Source organism: Lepus europaeus, chromosome 5 (genome assembly GCF_033115175.1).
Source record: "Lepus europaeus isolate LE1 chromosome 5, mLepTim1.pri, whole genome shotgun sequence".
NCBI lineage: Eukaryota > Metazoa > Chordata > Mammalia > Lagomorpha > Leporidae > Lepus > Lepus europaeus.
In genome coordinates, this window is record NC_084831.1 from 108,554,892 (window position 1) to 108,573,603 (window position 18,712).

At 42.3% G+C, this 18,712-nt stretch overlaps 1 protein-coding gene across 2 annotated transcripts in view; it reads right to left on the reverse strand.

Moving 5' to 3' along the window:
* DENND2C (DENN domain containing 2C) overlaps nucleotides 1-18,712 on the reverse strand; it is a 73,899-nt gene that overhangs the window by 2,295 nt on the left and 52,892 nt on the right. The window contains exons 9-18 of one of the 2 annotated variants that reach the window (XM_062192018.1): nucleotides 16,727-16,836; nucleotides 14,743-14,812; nucleotides 14,073-14,150; nucleotides 13,021-13,161; nucleotides 12,419-12,567; nucleotides 10,432-10,609; nucleotides 7,268-7,309; nucleotides 6,202-6,307; nucleotides 2,276-2,512; nucleotides 1,946-2,032 (exon numbers count right to left, since the gene is read on the reverse strand). In XM_062192018.1, coding sequence (XP_062048002.1) covers nucleotides 1,946-2,032; nucleotides 2,276-2,512; nucleotides 6,202-6,307; nucleotides 7,268-7,309; nucleotides 10,432-10,609; nucleotides 12,419-12,567; nucleotides 13,021-13,161; nucleotides 14,073-14,150; nucleotides 14,743-14,812; nucleotides 16,727-16,836 — 1,198 coding nt within the window. Of the gene's footprint in view, nucleotides 1-1,945; nucleotides 2,033-2,275; nucleotides 2,516-6,201; nucleotides 6,308-7,267; nucleotides 7,310-10,431; nucleotides 10,610-12,418; nucleotides 12,568-13,020; nucleotides 13,162-14,072; nucleotides 14,151-14,742; nucleotides 14,813-16,726; nucleotides 16,837-18,712 lie in introns of both variants that reach the window. The other variant, XM_062192017.1, reaches the window with a different exon arrangement.

An 18,712-nucleotide genomic window follows, 5' to 3' on the forward strand; every position in this document is an offset into this window, starting at 1 on the left:
AGATTTAAGCTGCCATCTCAAATTCAGTTGACAGTTTAACCACCAAAAACTCCAAATGTCTAATGGTAGAGGTACAAAAGAACCCAGACATTATCTAATCCAGTGGTTTTCAACGCCATTTGTAGGTTAAAAACCACCTGGTTTGCTCCTTAGAGATGTCCTGGATCCCAGATGAAAATATTTTTAAAGTGCCTTGAAGTTGATAATATGCATTCAGAATTGAGAACTACTGATCTAATGTAATTCCATTGTATAAAGATGAAATAACTTCCCAGGACATAATCAGTGCATTGTTCCTTAGTTAAGGACAGGACCTAATTAGGGGCATGTATTTAGAAACAAATATATTTATAGATATCACAGAATATATATTCTTCATTGTACTGGACTAGTCACATCAGTATTCTCATATATCATAATGGATAATTAACTGTAATTGAAAAATTATAAACATTGTGTTTCCTTATGAAGTACAAAAATAGAGATTTGCAAAAAATCATTATTTTTGCCTCAGTTTCTCTACACATGGTATTAAATTATTTTTATTATCGGCCGGCGCTGTGGCTTAACAGGCTAATCCTCCGCCTTGCAGCGCTGGCACACCGGGTTCTAGTCCCGGTCGGGGCACCGATCCTGTCCCGGTTGCCCCTCTTCCAGGCCAGCTCTCTGCTGTGGCCACGGAGTGCAGTGGAGGATGGCCCAAGTCCTTGGGCCCTGCACCCCATGGGAGACCAGGAGAAGCACCTGGCTCCTGCCATCGGATCAGCACGTTGCGCCGGCCGTAGCACGCCTACCGCGGCGGCCATTGGAGGGTGAACCAATGGCAAAAAGGAAGACCTTTCTCTCTCCCTCTACTGTCCACTCTGCCTGTCAAAAAAATAAATAAATAAAATTATTTTTATTATCTTCTTTATTTTGAAACGGAGAAAGAGAACATAATCTCCTACCCATTCATTTCCCCCGCAAATGCCTGCAATGGCCAGGGCTGGGCTAGGCCAAAGCTGGGAACTCAATCCAGGTATTCCATGTGGGTGGCAGGAACCCAATCACTGAGCCATCATCACTGCCTCCCAGAGTCTATATTACCATGAAGCTGGAGTGAGGAGCTAGAGCTGGTTACCAAACCCAGGCACTCTCAGGTAGGACATGGAAGTCTTAACTGGCATCTTAACTGCCAGACCAGATACCTATCTCTAAAGGAGATACATTTTAAAATTTAATATTTCTTTATTCATTTAATGAATATACACATTGATCAGGAAGGCAGAGACACAGAATTCTCTATCCACTGGCTTTCTCCCCAGATGTCTGTAACAGCTGGGGCTGGGCTAGGCAGAAGCCAGGAACTGGGAACTCAATCCAGATCTCCCACATGGGTGGCAGGGACCCAACTACTTGAGCCACCACCTGATGCCTCCCACAATGCACATTACCAGGAAGCTGGAATTGGGAGTGCAGCTGGGACTCAAACCCAGGCACCCTGATATGGAATGAGGGCATTGTCTCAACTGCTTTGCTAAGCACTCGCCCTGAGAAGACATTTTTAATCTGGATTCTGTGGATAGGCTTCAGGGGAGGTCCCTGAGTGCCCTAAAATTACATGCAAAGTTTATCTGTATGGCATACATTTTTCTAGAGAAAAGCACCATGGTTTTTATAAGACTCTCCAAGGAACATGACCTAGAAAAGATGAATAATCATGATTTGCAAACTTCCATCATGAAGGGATAATCACAGAGCTTCATTTAAGGAAAACAGCCCCACAGACCATTCTGATAGGGAACCCCAAGCTCTATGAAAGAGACTTAGGTACGAGGGTTGTGGTTTCTGGTCAGCCTAGTTGAGGTTCCACTGGCAGTCTACTTACAGAGTCTGTGTGATGAAGCAAGCTTACTGCAAAGCTTTCTCAGCCACACGTCTCTAGCAGGAAAACACAGCAACTTACCAAGACTTCGCAAAATTTTGTTCATTCCACTGGGCTCAGACTCAGGAATTGTTTCCAAATACTGATGGGCCCGGACCTCAAACAAACCTAGGAGGAAAACTTGCTGATGAAACTATTCAAAACCCAAGATGAAATCAATTACATTAAACTGTTCTCATTACCAATATATTACTTCTATGGCTAAGCAATATTACAAAATAAATAGTTCCCATAATAAACAACTCAGATTTTGAGGCCTTGAAGCTTTAAACTATTTTTTTTTGTTTCTACTATTTTCAATCATTTCAAGAACTCACCAAATAAAGGGAGTACTTTATGATGGAAACTGACCTTTAACTCCAGTTTTCCGAAGCTCTCGGTCCTGGATGAATCCTGCAAACATCTGAGTCTCCATGAAGAGATCCAGGAAGTGGCGTACACTTCGAGAGGTGTGGGACTTACGGAATGGTTCCCTTTGGAATACACGTTCGCCCTGCTCAGTGACGGTCATGTTCAAAGAATAATGTCCCACTAGCTCCACAAAAAACCTGACAAATGCTTCTGATACCAGAGAGTTGAGTGTCACATCTGCTAGAAAATGAAAAAAAGAAAGAAAACAGCCTCTAAGATCTGTGTATCTGTGAACACCAGCTCTGGTTATGGAGGTCACAGATTTTTAAAGACTGAGAATAAATCCGGAAATGTTCATTTTAGGCTTTCTTGTACTATCCATGACAACAAAAGACATTTTCTTCCCACACTTATTCCTATTTAAATCTTGTGGCCCTGGTAACACATCTGTGATGTCACCAGAACTTCTGTCTCAAAAGCCACCAGGAAGAACCAGCCACATTTAATCTGCTTTTCTATTTTTATCCTCCTGTGTGCTCCACATTGCATTGGTGCTGATGGCCTACTCATTTCTCTCCTACAAGTCTGTGGGCTCCTAATTTCCTGATTCCTTTCCTGCCTTCATAACTGAGCATTTCTCTGGCACCGTCCTCCTCCCCCAGAGCACGGTCCTCAGATGACTTCTAGTCAACATTCCCTCCCTTAACGAGCTAACTGGCACAGAGGAAGAGCTCGTTACATTGATAACTTCCAACCTCAGTTCTCTAGCCCTGGTATTTCACCCTCTATACTTTCAGACTGCCCATAAGTGATTGTGATTGGCTATCCCATTAGTACCTACATTCCATTTGTCTAAAACTCACCAAATCAGGCCCCAGTTGGAACATGGTAAACTATAAATCAATTAAATAAATAAAACATCTCTAAAACCTAATTTATTATATTCCTTACCAAATCAGATTCCCTCTGAACTTTCCCATTTCATATCACACATTATTATTCCATAAAAGTAAAAAATTGTAGCAGGTACTGTATTAGATACTTTTGTAAACATACAAATAATAAATCCAGTGAGGTAGGTATTATTATTTTTCTTTTACAGCTCAGTAAACTGAGGCTCCAAATGATCAAAGAAGTTCATCAGGATCATCTCATCTCATAAATGGATATGTTGGACTCCCAAGTCAAGTGGTTGCTAACTGATACAACAGAGCAGGGTACTGCCTTTTAGGTACTAGGATCAAACCTCAGATTCCATTAAACTCCTCCTTTTTCTGCCATATGCAAACAGTCTTCCCCTTCTGCTCCTTCATACGTCTCTTTTCCACAGGTTCCACCCTGGATCAGGAATCAGGGACCTAGGCTGGGTCAGAGTTCTATCATACAGCAGCTATGGAGCAGGGGGTGGCTTACTTCACCTCTTTCGGCCTTTCCATAACTGTGTAGTGAGGGGCAGCTGATTAGGTGATTTCTAAGGCCTCTCCTGCATTACATTCTGATTTGAATCTAGGTTTCTGTTGTATTTTGTCCAACAGACTTTCTTCTCATCTCTCTCCTGCAATGGAGAACTGATGGTCCATCACTCCATGCATCATTACTTCTGTCCCACTCTCCCATCCCACCCAGTCACTCACTGCCCCATTCTCCTCCACTTTGCAGCAAAATTCCTTCTATACCACTCATATCTACTTTATCGCATCTCTGTCTTTTAATAATTGTTTTTCTGGGGCCAGCACTGTGGTGTAGCAGGTAGAGCCACTGCCTGCAGCACTGGCATCCCTTATGGGTGCTGGTTCGAGTCCCAGCTGCTCCACTTCCAATCCAACTCTCTGCTATGGCCTGGGAAAGCAGAAGATGGCCCAAGTCCTTGGGCCCCTGCATCCACGTGGGAAACCTGGAAGAAGCTCTTGGCTCCTGGCTTCCAATCGGTGCAGCTCTGACCATTGTGGCCAAATGGAGAGTGAATCAGCAGATGGAAGACCTCTCTTTCTGCCTCTCCTTTTCTCTCTGGTAACTCTTTCAAATAAATAAATAAATCTTTTAAAAAATTGTTTTTCTGTAAATTCCATTCTTCATGACTGTTACATATTCTTTTACATGTACGAATATGTTACAAGGTTAACAGTGAAATAAATATCCAGCCATTTACCACAAAGCTTAGAAACTGACCATGACTGGTATTTTGGAATTCTCTGTGTTATTTCATCTCAACAGCATTCTAATTCTACTCTCCAACAGAGAACCTGGAATTCTATTTTTATCATTTCCTTGCTTTACATTACAGTCTCAGTATACACACATGCAACTCCAACAACATCCTGATAGATTTTGTATGTCTTTGAACATTATATAAAAGATTATGTTGGAGCCCGGCATTGTGACATGTTAAACCGGCATTCCACATGGGTACAGTTCGTGTCCCAGGTGCTCCACTCCCAATCCAGCTCCCTGCTAATGCATCTGGGAAAGCAGCTGAAGATGGCCCAAGTCCTTGGGCCCCTGCACCCACATGGGAGACCCAGAAGCAGCTTCTGGCCTGGCCCAGCCCTGGCTGTTGTGGCCATTTGGGGAGAGAACCAGTGGTTTTTTTTTTTTTTTTTTTTAAGATTTATTTATTTATTTGAAAGTCAGTGTTACACAGAGAGAGAAGGAAAGGCAGACAGAGAGAGGACTTCCATCTGCTGGTTCACTCCCTAAATGGCCACAATAGCCAGAAAATGAACCAATCTGAAGCCAGGAGTCAGGAGCTTCCTTCAAGTGCTTGGGCCATCTTCCACTGTTTTCCCAGGCCATAGCAGAGAGGTGGATTGGAAGTGGAGCAGCCAGGACTAAAACCAGCGCCCATATAGGATGCTGGCACTGCAGGTGGCAGGTTTACCTGCTAAGCCACAGTGCTGGCCCCTCTCTTTATCTCTCTCCCTCTCCCTCTCTGTGTAACTCTTTCAAATAAATAAATAAATAAAAATTTCCAAAAAGATTATTTTCTGTGGCAGCTTTTATTTTTAAAGTTTCAAATTATTTTTTAAATATATTTTTAAAATTATTTGAGAGGCAGAGGGAAGAAGAGATAGAGAGAGATAGAGAGAGAGAGAGAAACAGAGAGAGAACGAGCATCACTCTTCCCACCCCTTACCCCCAATCCACTAGTTCACTCCTCAGATGCCTGCAATCATTGAGGATGGGCCAGACCAAGGCTGGGAGCTGTGAGTTCAATCCAGGCTTTCTGTTTGAGTGGCAAGAATCCAATTATTTAAGCCATCACTACTGCCTCTTCAGAATGCTGAAGTCAGGAGCCAGGCATCAATTTCAAGCAATCCAATGGACCATCTTCTGCTGCTTTTCCAGGCACATTATCAGTGAGCTGGATCAGAAGTGGAGCAGCCAGGACTCAAACCAGTGCCCATATGGGATGCCGGTGATGCAGGCAGAGGCTTAACCCACTATGCCAAAGCGTCAGCCCCAAGGAAGCTAATTTTCAAGGTGTATTCAGTCTAAACCACTTTTTATTTTATTTTTTATTTTTGACAGGCAGAGTGGACAGTGAGAGAGAGAGGCAGAGAGAAAGGTCTTCCTTTGCCATTGGTTCACCCTCCAATGGCCGCCGTGGCCGGCACACCGCGCTGATCCTAAGGCAGGAGCCAGGTGCTTCTGGCCTCCCATGCGGGTGCAGGGCCCAAGCACTTGGGCCATCCTCCTCTGTACTCCCGTGCCACAACAGAGAACTGGACTGGAAGAGGGGCAACCGGGACAGAATCCGGCACCCCGACCGGGACTAGAACCTAGTCTGCTGGTGCCGCAAGGCGGAGGATTAGCCTAGTGAGCCGCGGCGCTGGCCTAAACCACTTTTTAAAAATAGATTTTAGCAGAGCACTGGGCAGTCAGTAAATATTTACAGCAATAACCTTACATTTTTGGCCCATTTGTACCTTGTGAAAAGTTCCGCTCCTGAGCTAAGATTTCATTTCGTTCTTCCAAAATTTGTATCAGGGCAGCCTGAAGTTTAGATGGTAGGATTTCATCCTCATCAGATACCTTAAGAGAAAAAAGTTGACATTTTGTATGGGCTCTAAGGGAGAAAATCTCAAATATGTACTAGTTAGGTTCCCAAAATTCCACACATGACATTGTATATATTTTGGCTAAAGAGTCAGGTTCAAGTATCCTATCTTTCCCTACATGAAATAGATCCATGTTGTTTATAGTATATATATATTTAACTATACTTAAAAACATATGTAGTTTATAAAATTTTCTGGCACTTTCCCAAGGAGTATCTCTCATCTACAAGTCTTATGCTACACTGCAAAGATTACTTCTAAACAAAGGGTGTTTGAAATGCGAGGATCTAATTAGATATCTGAAAAAAGGCAAAGTCCTGGGAAACATTTCACCCTGGGTCAGTGCTTACAAATCTATACACGGTCTACATGCAGAGGACTGCTCTAAAAAGGACTTTACTAATAACTCTTCCTTATGACTTCAATGTACAGAAGGAACAACTTATTTTTTGTCCACTGTTTCTTGTACAAATTTTTAATATATCTTCATGCATACTTCTACTCTCCCCAACACAAACATACACCTGATTACAGTATTAAGGCTTGAAGGCTTATACTATGTCTTAGTCATCTTTAGATTCCGACTTCCTACCAGAATATCTAGAAATAATTGGTGCTTAATAAATGCTTTTAGACTCAATTAAATTAGAAGTTTACCAGGTCAACCCATCTGGAATTGAAGGGAGGATTACTTCTTTTGAGAATGACACTTACTCTTTCCTCCTTCCTTCTTTGGGATTAAACAGCTATAAACCTAAGCCAAAATTTTCAGGTCCATCTTGTATGAGTGGCCGCAGTGTCAACTCAAGTAAGTGTAGAACCTACAAGCCTCACCTGAGTCATCTTCTCTAAGTACTTTCACATATTTTCTGTCCAATTATCAACAGAGACTTTTCTCCTCAAACGTTATGTAATCACCTCTTTTGTCACTCACCTCCTGTAAGAACTTGTCTGCACAGAGATCAACTATCAGCACCTATGGAACAAAGGAGACAAGCAGGTTCAACCAGAGACACTCACAAACAAATACATTAGGCACTGCTGGATCAGGGAGAATGCTCTGATTCTTTCAGCAATGGGAACAAAATCAACTCAAAGTTGTACCCTATCTTAAAAGTTAACCCATCAACACAACAAATTGCATGTTTAAAAAAAAAGATAGGCCGGCGCCGTGGCTTAACAGGCTAATCCTCCGCCTTGCGGCGCCGGCACACCGGGTTCTAGTCCCGGTCGGGGCACTGATCCTGTCCCGGTTGCCCCTCTTCCAGGCCAGCTCTCTGCTGTGGCCACGGAGTGCAGTGGAGGATGGCCCAAGTCCTTGGGCCCTGCACCCCATGGGAGACCAGGAGAAGCACCTGGTTCCTGCCATCGGATCAGCACGTTGCGCCGGCCATAGCACGCTTACCACGGCGGCCATTGGAGGGTGAACCAACGGCAAAAAGGAAGACCTTTCTCTCTGTCTCCCTCTACTGTCCACTCTGCCTGTCAAAAAAATAGATTAAAAAAAAAAAAAGATAGTACATACACAATAGATTAAAAAAGACTAATAAATATTGACAAAATGCATTTTGTGGACTTTATTTAGGAAGTGATTCAAACAATTAAAAGCTTGTAACACAACTGGATATCTGAACACCAAATTTTGCTGACATTAAGTAATCATTAAGTTTTTTGGTGATGGTGATTTTATATTTACATTTGAAAATGCCCTTATGTTATTATAGACATTCATATAGCAATATTTAGAGGTACAGGTAAAGATTAGCCATAATGTGATAAGTACTGAAGTAGGATGACTGGCACACAAGGACACATTTGATGTTTCTGTTTCTTTTCTTTTTTTTTTTTAAAGATTTCTTTCTCTTCCATTCTTCTTTTACAACTTTTTTTTTTTTTTTTGACAAGCAGAGTTAGACAGTGAGAGAGAGAGAGAGAGAGAGAGAAAAAGGTCTTCCTTCTGTTGGTTCACTCCCCAAAATGGCCGCTACAGCCGGCGCGCTGCACCACTCTGAGGCCAGGAGCCAGGTGTTTCCTCTTGGTCTCCTGTGTGGTGCAGTGTCCAAGCACTCGGCCATCCTCCACTGCCTTCCCGGGCCAAAGCAAAGAGCTGGACTGGAAGAGGAGCAGCCGGGACAGAATCCAGCGCCCCTACCGGGACTAGAACCCAGGGTGCTGGTGCCGCAGGCGGAGGATTAGCCTAGTAAGCCGTGGCGCTGGCCTACAACTTTTTTTTTTTAAAGATTCATTTATTTATTTATTTGAAAGACAGAGTTACACAGAGAGGAGAAGCAAAGAGAGAGAGAGAGAGAGGGAAGAGGTCTTCCATCTGATGGTTCGCTCCCCAGTTGGCCGCAATGGCTGGAGCTGCGCCGATCCGAAGCCAGGAGCCAGGAGCTTCTTCCGGGTCTGCCATGCGGGTGCAGGGGCCCAAGGACTTGGACCATCTTCAACTGCTTTCCCAGGCCGTAGCAGAGAGCTGGATGGGAAGTGGAGCAGCCGGGTCTTGAACCGGCGCCCATATGAGATGCCGGCACTTCAGGCCAGGGTGCTAACCCACTGCACCACAGCGCCAGCCCCTACGTATTTTCATGTTGAAATTTTCCACAATAAAAAGTTTTTTTTTAAAGTTAACACAGCAGAGTAGTGGGAATGAACAGTCTTTCCAATAAGTGGTATTTGCACAAGTGGCTATCCGTACGAAAAAAGAAATGAAATTATCTCACATACACACACAAAAAATCAAGTCCCAGGTGGACTTAGAGACAAAAGTAAAAGGAAAAATAATAAAGGAGTTAACGTAGGAGGACAGTTTCATTAACAGAAATTTAAGCAGCTCACAGATAAACAGCAGACACAAAGAAAAAGGCTGATAATTTTAATCTCATTACAATTAAGAAATTCTATACATTAAAAAACACCACTTTGGAAAATTAAAATGCAAGTCATTTACAAAATGGCTGCTAACTAGATTATAAAATGTCAGCTTACAAATCATTAAGAGGGTGGAGAAGGCATTGTGATGCAGTGGGATAAGGCACTGACTGCAATGCTGTAGGTATCCCATATCAGGCTACCTGTTCACATCCTGGCTGCTCTGTTTCCAACACTGTTGGAGGGAGCTGTAATGGGCACAACTACTTTGGAAAACAGACCAGCTTGACTTGAAGATAGGCTTACCCTATGACTCAGCAATTCAATTTACAAGTATATACCATAAAACCGTCTGCAGATATGTACCAAGGATCATGTATTAGAGTATTTATGGAAGCATTATTCATAATAACCCCAAGCTGGAAATAACCAACTCAAATACTCATCAACAATATAGAATAGATAAGAAAACTGTGGTACTTTCACAATGCAATATCAAACAAAACTAGAATGATCCAACTACTGTTAAACTCATCAATATGGGGTTAATATTACAGACATAAAGTTGAGCAAAATAGGCCTGACCAAAAAATACACACACACACACACACACACAGAGTCCATTTATATTAAGTTTACTACCAGACAAAACTGAATTAACATTGTTTAGGGATGAATGCCCACATGTTAATAAACAAAAACAAATAGATGAATATCCTAAAAATCAAGACAGAGGTTACCTTTTGTGGAATATGGGGGAGGAAGCAGAGATTAGAAAAAGGCATGGTAGGGACTTCAACCATGCTGTACAATGCTTCTACATTGCTGTAATGTTTTTACCCCATTTCCTTGCTCGTTGTGTAACTGTTCTTTTTGTCATAATTTACCTTTGTGTACATTTTGTTTGGGGCACTTTTCAACATGTGTGCTATATTTGAAACAACTGTTTAAGTGAATCCAGAGTTTTTATGTTTGACTTAAAAAAAAAAAATGGACCTACCCTTCAGCATAACACAAGAGTGAGTCCATGGTTCACTACCATAAATAAGACAGAACTTTGGATTTGTGTGTAGTATAGTTTTTCTCACTTAAAAATACCAAAAATATGACAGCATAATATATTAATTATAATAATATCAGCATTCACTTAAAAATTCCACCACTCATAAAAGACCACTTATTTTTAGTTTTCAGTGTTCCACTATTTTAGCATTTCTTCCGTCTCACCTCTTCAATGGGTAGGTCCTGGAGCTGTGGTAAGGAGCAAGACAGGATTCCAATAAGGAATGGGGTAGGTGAGCAGACAATGTCGATCATAGATGCTGGTAGGACTGGGATGTAGGTGTGCTGCCAGGTGAATGGATACAGTGTGGCTACCACAGCATGGCCGCATTTTGACAGGGTGCTAGCCAGAGAAGAAAGCAAACAGTGTCACACACAGAACAGAACATGGAAGGTGTTTCAGATAATACATTACAGAATTAGAGCAGTCTCCCCTTCACTGAGAATCGGATGTTCAAAGTCCCCCAGTAGATGCCTGAAATTGTAGATAGTATCAAACCCTATATATATGCTCATGTTTTTTTCTATACATACCCATGAGCAAGTTTATTTTATAAATTAGTAAGAGATTAACAACCAATAATAAAATAGAATTATCATAAAAACACCATAATAAAAGTTATTTGAAATGTACAAATTTGTTTTTAGAATTTTCTGTGTAATATCTTTGGACCATAGTTGACCAGAGGCAATAAGAACTGCAGAAAGCAAAATCTGAGGTAAGAGGGGACTGCTGTACAACCTGCTGCTGGTTAGGGATCAGAGGTGACAACTATATGAATATCCATTAATTTCTAATATTTTACTTTACTGAAAATGGTTTTTTTCTTAAAGATTTATTTTATTTATTTGAAAGAGTGACAGAGAGGGAGAGACAGAAAGAGATTTTCATTGCTGGTTCACTCCTGTAATGGCTGTACTGGTCCTAGAGGAAGCCCTGAGTCAAGAGCTTCATTCGGGTCTCGCACATGGGTGGCAGGGACTCAAGTACTTGGGCCATTTTCTGCTGATTTCCCACGTAAGTAGGGAGCTGGACTGGAAGCAGAGTAGCGAGTAGCCAAGCCTTGAGCTGGTGCTCTGATATGGGATGCTGGTGTCACAAATGGCAGCTTAACCAGCTGCGCCACGTTGCTCCTTTTTACTGAAAATATTCAATATCCAGCTCTTCATCAAAATGTATCATGCCAAAAATTAGCGTGTATTCAGAAAAGCAATACCCATCTTTAATAGCAACTTAAGCAAAAATGTATTTAGAAAGAAAATCTTGGGAAGGCATTTGGCACAGCAGTTAAGATGACACTTGCCACTGGAATGCCTGTATCCCACATCAGAGACCTAGGTTTGAGTCCTGGTTCCACTCCTCATTCCAGCTTCCTGGGAGAGGAGCAAATGATGGCTCAAGTAGCTGGGTCTCCCCTATCCATGTGGGAAAACTAGACTGCCTTCCTGGCTCCTGGTGTGGGCCTTGCTCAGTGCCAGCTGTTGTGGGCCTTTGGGGAGTAAACTGGTAGATGGGCAATCTCTCTTTATATCTCTGTGTGCCTTTCAAATAAACATAATAAATAAATGAAAATGTTTAAAAAGAAAATTCATTACAATCCAACGAAGTCATTGTTACAGTCTAATGCAGATGGCTTCTTGATTATTTACGATTCAGAATTACCCATGTTACTGCAGCATTACAGGTAACTGAGAGATCAGACTAATCTTACATTTTTTAAAAATATGCCCCAATTTTTTTTAAAGATTTATGTATTTGTTTATTTGAAAGTCAGAGTTACACAGAGAAGGAAAGGCAGAGAGAGAGAGAGAGAGAGAGAGGTCGGTCCTCCATCCGATGGTTCACTCCCCAATTGGCCGCAATAGCCGGAGCTGCACCGATCCGAAGCCAGGAGCCAAGAGCCTCCCCTGGGTCTCCCATGTGGGTGCAGGGGCCCAAGGACACAGGCCATCCTCCACTGCTTTCCTAGGCCATAGCAGAGAGCTGGATCAGAAGAGGAGCAGCCGGGACCCGAACTGGCACCCACATGGGATGCTGGTGCTTCAGGCCTGAGCATTAACCCACTGTACCACAGCACCGGTCCCAAAATATGCCCAGATTTTAAAATATGCCACTAGTATGAAATGATATATTTTACTTGTTTAATCTTACCTTAGGCTATTGGCAACAAAGATAACCCTCCGCTCTAAAAGGAGAGAGGCACAGACCCGGATGAGATGACATACACTCAGGCACTTAAAGAGGCATTCAAAATCAACATGCTCCAGTCGGGAGTCTAGTGGTCGGCAGAGTTCAATAGACTGAAATGCAAGAATTTTAATCAGGGGAGCTGATGTTGGAAAACAATTTCTAATGACTGATAACACTAATGGATCCCGTGTCATTCTCTTACAAGTTAAGTTGAAGAGTCTACTATAAAGAGTCTGTAAAGTTGTTTATACTAATCCTTCTATAAATTTCTGGCTCTTTATTCTATCTGACAAAATTATGTATAATCTTCATTTATCACACTGAAATTGTCACTACAAAGAGGCTCAATCCACATATGGTAGAAAATCTGAGTTTTTAACCCAGGATCAATTACATATCTTGCAAACCAATTGGATATTTCTCCAGTGTTTTATGGAAATAAAACATTCTTCACAGTTTATGGAAAAGGGACGGCTATGCCGTTAAGCTTTTGGAAACTCTGCCTAACAGAATAAGGCCTGCTTTTTGGTGGCTAACACACTTTGTAAAATGAGTTAACTTACCCCATCTCCAGCCCCAGGGAGGTAGCTCTTAACTGTGATGGTGCGTCCAGGGGCTGGGAAAGGAGCTTCCATGACACTTCGCATGAATGGGTAAACAAGTGCTGGAGACATTTCTCTTCTCTTCTCTACTTCATCCAGAATCTACACACAGAAGATCTTTAATTAAGGGCTCAGTTAAAAACTATAAAAGAATCCTATTACAGGAACTATCAACCTTGATGTATAAGCTTGAACATGACACTAAAAGGATTTAAAAGATAAGCTTCTGCAACCAACACAAGTTCATTAAAGCATTATATCTCTTGGGGTATCTTTATACCATCAAGAAAAGTTAATAAGATATTTCTACTTTAGGGCTGGTGTTGTGGTTAAGTCGGTTAAGCCACACTTGTAATGCTGGCATCCATATCAGAGTACTGGCTTGAGTTCTGCTGCACATCTGATCCAGCTTCCTGTTAAAGTACCTGGGAAAGCAGCAGAAGATGGCCCAAGTGCTTGGGCCTCTGCATCCACATGGGAGACCAGGATGAAGTACTTGGCTTCCGGCTTTGGCCTGGCTCAAACCTGGCTGCTGTGGCCCTTAGAGGAGTGAACCAGTGGATGAAAAATCTCTCTCTCTTTTTTTTTATCTCTCCCTATCTGTCATTCTGCCTTTCAAATAAATAAATACAAAAATCTTATGTCAACTTTGTTGTAGAAGAAGAGTCCTTTTTCATTTCACTAAACAAAGGCAAAGAAGGCGACACTAACAATGATACTCTGCAATGTGGGGTCTAGGAAAGATAGGAGCCAAGATACGCTCCTGGCTGTGTTCTCCCTTATGCCAGGAGTTTTAGCAAAACAAAATGAGAATGATGAAGCAATAGCATCTGGATTAAAGATCTATATTTAGGCCTTTATAACTATAGTTCTTAATCTACCAGTAGGCACCTTTCTAAAGTAATATGTTAAAGTCTGTGGCACTCAACATTGCTCACTGAAGTCATCAGCAACAAAAATTCCTCCAGGCTCAGAAGGAACAGCACTTTTCATACAGCCTATTCTCCACTCACCTTTGAGAAAAGATTGAAGCAGCCAAGGCGACTGACCATGCAGTAAACCTCAGGGAGTCGCTTTCCTTTTCCTTCTGGCTAAAAGGAAAACCCAACACAAAACATCAAACAGCACAAGTTTCTGCTAATTTGGACTATTAATGTTCTTTAGTATAGAGCAGGAACCAAGGCTATCCTTCTCAATTAATAATGAAAGATGGGAAAAGAGATAAAAAGCATGATCTATTCAAGTTCTGGCTGTCTCACTTCTAACCCAGCTCCCTGCCAATGCACTTGGGAAAGCAGCAGAAGATGACCCAAGTACCTGGGCCCCTGCCACCCATGTGGGAGACCCAGATGGAGTTCTAGGCTCCTGGGTTCAGCCTTGTCTGTTGTGGCCATTTGCAGAGTGAACCAGTGAATGGAGGATCTCTCTCTCTCTAACTCTGCCTTAAAAAACAAACAAAAAAAACTAACAAAAACAAAAAACAAACAAAAAAAGAAAGCAAGCAAACTGGAACACTCTGTGGTTAACCCCCATCTAGTTCTTGCTGTTTAAAGCTAACATAGCTTCTTTAACACAGAGATCATTGAGTGGCCCTCAAATTCAGAGGGTTAGAGATAGTATTTCTGAAGTTTTTTGTCTAACTTTATTCTTTTACCAACTTTGTAGCACAAGTGTGGTACTTACCAAGAGCTTCTTACAGTAACCAAACCACCGACTCCCATCTTCACCAGTCAAGACAAAGGAGAATGTCTCACTGAAAAAAAATTTCCAATAGTTATTTTGAGAACAACCACTTACGGCATTCCTCATGGAAAAAAAGCTAAAAATTAGAGTCCAACAGAAGTCAATTTGTGATAGAAGAGAAGGTATTTATATATTTATTCCAAGTCACATTCCTGCTAAGGAATATCTAGCCCTTGAGAATATCTTGCCTTGTACTGGAGTGAGGGAATATGTAAGGAATAAACTAGAAATCCCACTGCCTCCTTACTTTTTTATCCATCCACTCTAGCTATTAATCAAGCCTACTCCTCTCCTGCTGAATTCTAATTTAATCAAACAAATAGGTAAGCTATAAAGGACTTTGATGTTTGATATTTCCCTTCCAAATTTAGTTATATGAGACCGTATGGAAGAATGACAGGCAAAGATTGTATCCTTAACACATAAAAATCAATAAGGGGGTCGGCCCTCTGGGGTAGCAGGTAAAGCCACCGCCTGCAGTGCCAGTATCCCATCTGGGCACCAGTTCGACTCCTGGCTGCTCTACTTCCAATCCAGCTCTCTGCTATGGCCTGGGAAAGCAGTAGAAGATGGCCCAAGTCCTTAGGTCCCTGAACCCATGTGGGAGACCTGAAAGAAGCTCCTGGCTCCTGGCTTCGAATTGGCACAGCTCCAGCTGTTGCAGACAATTGGGAAGAAAACCAGTGGATGGAAGACCTTTCTCTCTCTCTCTCTCTGCCTCTGCTTCTCTCTCTGTGTAACTCTGACTTTCAAATAAATAAATAAATAAATATTTTTAAAAAATCAATATGAAGAATGTCAATTGATTAGAAACATGGGCAAAATATATAAAAAGATAGTTATTAAAAAAACTAAAAATGCCTAAGAAAAAATGTATTAATCTAAGAAATCCATATTGAATAACATACATACATACACATATATATGATCAAAGGTAAGATTGGAAGGGAATATATGAAAATATTTACAGTGATTATCTCTATGTAACCAGATTGCCAATGATTTTTAATTTCTGCTTTTTATTTACTCTTCTATGTTTTCTAAATATTTTAAAATTAACATGCAGAACTTACTGGGGAGATAAGCCAACCAGGGAGCTTCCAGGCCAGTATGAAAGAAATGCCTATGTAGTTAGCAGAGCCACTGACAACACAGGTACATCACCATCGATGGCTGAGAGATGAGAGTGGTGATCAGGCCAAACTGTTCATGAGAGAACAGCTTGGCCTGGAGGCAACAGGAGGCTTAAAGGCAGAGCTGCTCAGGCAACAGCTGAGCTGGCACCCAGCGGGCCAGCAGCATGTGATACAGTTCACCTAATCAAGCTGTTTCAGCCTAAATAGCTTAAAAAATAATGACAGCATTGAACAAAGAAGTTATCTATTTATAAGCATGATTCAGAGAAATGATGTTTTATTAATTAGAAATGGTAATTTCCTGTAGATATCTGGAAGAAATTCTTCAACACCTCCCTTCTCAATATACCTACAGCTCCCAAAACTGAAACCTCCTTTCGTCCAAATCCCACAGGGGAACACATAATCGGGGCTGTGGCTTCCTCCATCACGTTAAGGAACTAGTGGAAGACACTGCTTTGTTTTGTCTCTGTTTCTCGGTAGAGTCCCAAAGTCCAGGTCTTTTTTTCCTTTTCCATCCACGTGGGGGCAGTTCTAGTTGAAAGAACTATTTTTTCTGCAGATCTGGCAAACTGAAGAGACTGTCAAATTTCCCTCTGACAATTAAATTATTGTGTTTTCTGAGTCCCACATAGGAAGTGCTCTAATTTTGTTTCTTCCTTTCCTCCCACTGCATCCTTAACCTGCCACAGCGCAGCTTCACTCTCAGCTCTGCCCATTTCTCAAAATACTCTGATTCTATTTTGGTAGTTCCAAGAAAGAGAAATCAGAAAAATTAGCCCATTTACCTCTTGAGTTCTGAGGTTGGCACCCAGTCCTTTGAATCAGGAAAACAGAATTTTGGGATAACTTTGAGCCTCTCTTCAGTGTCTCTGGATTGCTTATAGCCATGATCACCCTGAAAAAGAACATTGCAGATGCTGTTTTTCTGTGTAAGTGGAGAAGAGAATTAAAAAGCCCAGCCTGGGCTCAAGAAAAGAGGTCTCTGCTAAGCCTGAGCAGATGTCTCAGAGTGGCTTCCTGCTGCTTAACAAAACAGGCGGCCAGGATAGAAAATGACCCAGGCCAGCGCCACTTCTCAATAGGCTAATTCTCCACCTGCAGCGCCGGAACACCGGGTTCTAGTCCCGATCAGGGCGCCGGATTCTATCCCAGTTGCCCCTCTTCCAGGCCAGCTCTCTGCTGTGGCCACAGAGTGCAGTGGAGGATGGCCCAAGTGCTTGGGCCCTGCACCCCATGGGAGACCAGGAGAAGCACCTGGCTCCTGCCTCTGGATCAGCGCGATGTGCCGGCCGCAGCGCGCCAGCCGCGGCAGCCACTGGAGGGTGAACCAATGGCAAAGGGAAGACCTTTCTCTCTGTGTCTCTCTCTCACTGTCCACTCTGCCTGTGGGGAAAAAAAAAAAAAAAGACCCAGGACGCACGAGGACTGCTTCTAAGAAAAAGCAGCCTACTGTTACTCAGACAGGGCACCTGTGGAGATCCTGTAATCTAGTGTAGGAGAGATGACTGGAAAGTTTCTTTCTTTCTTTCTTTTTTTTTTTTTAAAGATTTATTTATTTATTTATTTGAAAGTCAGAGAGATAGTTACACAAAGAGAGGAAAGGCAAAGAGAGAGATGGGTCTCCTCTCCATTGGTTCACTCCCTAATGGGCAGCAACAGCCGGAGCTGTACTGATCTAAAACCAGGAGCCAGGAGCTTCTTCTGGGTCTCCCATGTGGGTGCAGGGGCTCAAGGATTTGGGCCATCGTCTACTGTTTTCCCAGGCCATAGCAGAGAGCTGGACGGGAAGTGGAGCAGCCAGGACCCGAACCGGCGCCCACTTGGGATGCCGGCACTGCAGGCGGCAGCTGTAGCCACTACGCCGCAGCACCAGCCCCTGAAAAGAGTATCTAATCTAGCACAACACACAGTAGGAAACCAGTATATTTATCACTTATGGGACATAAGATAAATAAAAAATCCATTCTACAATATAGTCACAGCAGAAACCTAGTCAGCTCAAGACATTCTCTGATAATCAAAGATACTTTGAAAAGGTAGATGAATATTTAGAAATATCCTATTTTTAAATCTACAGTATATAATCACTTCCCTTTAGCATATAATCTTTGTTAACCTAAGTACTGGTTAGAAAACTTAATGTAAAATTTGAACATGGAGGGGCTGGCACGGTGGTGTAGCAAGTTAAGCCTCTGCCTATGGTACCAGCATTCCATATGGGCACAGTTTGTGTCCTGGCTCCTCATCTTCTGACCCAGCTCTCTGCTATGGCCTTGGAAAGTAGTAGAGGATGGCCCAAATGCCTGGGCCCCTGCACCTGTGTGGGAGACCCAGAAGAAGCTCCTGGCTCCCAGCTTCAGAGAGACCCAGCTCTGGCTGTTGCAGCCATTCGGGGAGTGAACTAGCGGATGGAAGACTTTTCTCTCTGTCTTTCCCTCTCTCTGTCTGTAGCTCAAATAAATAAATAAAATCTTAAAGACTAATTAGCATACTGCCTTCAGATAACTGGTATAAATGAACTGTCCTTTACTTCCTTAGGAAAATGCAGCCACTCTGGGTTACTTGGATATTAAGCTCTTCAAGATGGAAAAGCATTCTACCAAATTTTCAGTGGTATTACAGCCTATTATTTTTACATGATTCCTAATCATCTTCATTCAGGGTTTTCTACAACAGAATGAAAAACAGGCTCCATCAGCTCTCTCTCTTCCCCACCACCTAAGAGTGCCTGAGCACTGAGCACAGAGATGCTAATCACTTAGAGGTATCCC